Source organism: Rhinopithecus roxellana, unplaced genomic scaffold (assembly GCF_007565055.1).
Source record: "Rhinopithecus roxellana isolate Shanxi Qingling unplaced genomic scaffold, ASM756505v1 contig2714, whole genome shotgun sequence".
NCBI lineage: Eukaryota > Metazoa > Chordata > Mammalia > Primates > Cercopithecidae > Rhinopithecus > Rhinopithecus roxellana.
This window is the reverse complement of record NW_022142200.1, coordinates 25017-26555: the sequence shown is the minus strand read 5'-3', so window position 1 is coordinate 26555 and position 1539 is coordinate 25017. Positions and strand designations below refer to the sequence as shown.

General features: G+C 42.8%; 1 protein-coding gene across 1 annotated transcript; it reads left to right on the top strand.

The window, feature by feature from the left end:
* Positions 1-386: 386 nt before the first annotated feature.
* LOC104663161 (40S ribosomal protein S2-like) lies at positions 387-1293 on the top strand. The gene is made up of 2 exons (XM_030926394.1): positions 387-415; positions 516-1293. The coding sequence occupies exons 1-2, from the start codon at positions 387-389 to the stop codon at positions 1258-1260; spliced, it is 774 nt and encodes a 257-aa protein (XP_030782254.1). The 3' UTR covers positions 1261-1293.
* Positions 1294-1539: the final 246 nt, after the last annotated feature.

Genomic DNA, 1539 nt, shown 5'->3' with positions numbered 1-1539 from the left:
TAATAGATATATGTATAAGATATAGACATAATCGATATAATAGATATAGGTATAAAATATAGACATAATAGATATAATAGATATAGGTATAAAATATAGACATAATAGATATTATAGATATAGGAATAAAATATAGACAGAATTGAAATAGGTATAAAATATAAAGAAAATTGATATAAAAGATATAGGCATAAAATATAGACATAATAGATATAATCAATATATTTATAAAATATAGACATAATAGATATAATAGATATAGATATAAAATAAAGACATAATAGATATAATAGGTATAGGTATGAAATATAGACATAATAGATATAATAGATATGTGTATAAGATATAGACATAAGCTTCTTCTCTGAGAAAACACCAAATGGCGGATGACGCCGGTGCAGCGGGGTGGTCCGGAGGCCCTGGTGGCCCTGAGATGGGGAACCGCGGTGTCTTCCGCGGAGGTTTCGGCAGTGGCATCCGGGGCGGGGTCTTGGCCGTGGACGGGGTCGGGGCCGAGGCCGCGGAGCTCGCGGAGGCAAGGCCGAGGATAAGCAGTGGATGCCCGTCACCAAGCTGGGCCGCTTGGTCAAGGACATGAAGATCAAGTCCCTGGAGGAGATCTACCTCTTCTCTCTGCCCATTAAGGAATCTGAGATCGTTGACTTTTTCTTGGGGGCCTCTCTCAAAGATGAGGTTTTGAAGATTATGCCGGTGCAGAAGCAGACCCGTGCTGGTCAGCGCACCAGGTTCAAGGCGTTTGTTGCTATCGGGGACTACAATGGCCACGTCGGCCTGGGTGTTAAGTGCTCCAAGGAGGTGGCCACCGCCATCCGTGGGGCCATCATCCTGGCCAAACTCTCCATTGTCCCGGTGCGCAGAGGCTACTGGGGGAACAAGATCGGCAAGCCCCACACCGTCCCTTGCAAGGTGACAGGCCGCTGTGGCTCTGTGCTGGTGCGCCTCATCCCTGCACCCAGGGGCACTGGCATCGTCTCAGCGCCTGTGCCCAAGAAGCTGCTCATGATGGCTGGTATTGATGACTGCTACACCTCAGCCCGGGGCTGCACTGCCACCCTGGGCAAATTCGCCAAGGCCACCTTTGATGCCATCTCTAAGACCTACAGCTACCTGACCCCTGACCTGTGGAAGGAGACTGTGTTTACCAAGTCTACCTATCAGGAATTCACTGACCACCTTGTCAAGACCCACACCAGAGTCTCCGTGCAGCGGACCCAGGCTCCAGCTGTGGCTACAACATAGGCTTTTCATACAAGAAAAATAAAGTGAATTAAGCCTGTTAAAAAAAAAAAAAGATATAGACATAATAGATACAACAGATATAGGTATAAAATATAGACAGATACAACAGATATAGATATAAAATAAAGACATAATAGATATAGGTATAAAATATAGACATATTAGATATAATAATGATAGGCATAAAATATAGACATAATAGATATAATATAGGTATAAAATATAGACATAATAGACATAGATATAAAATATAGACAAAATAGATTTAATAGATATAGG

Bases quoted from the DNA above. Each gene is read 5' to 3' on its own strand.
- LOC104663161 (XM_030926394.1), top strand. From the start codon at position 387: ATGACGCCGGTGCAGCGGGGTGGTCCGGA. The intron at 416-515 runs GGCCCTGGTGGC...GGGTCGGGGCCG, and splicing joins GTGCAGCGGGGTGGTCCGGA to AGGCCGCGGAGCTCGCGGAG.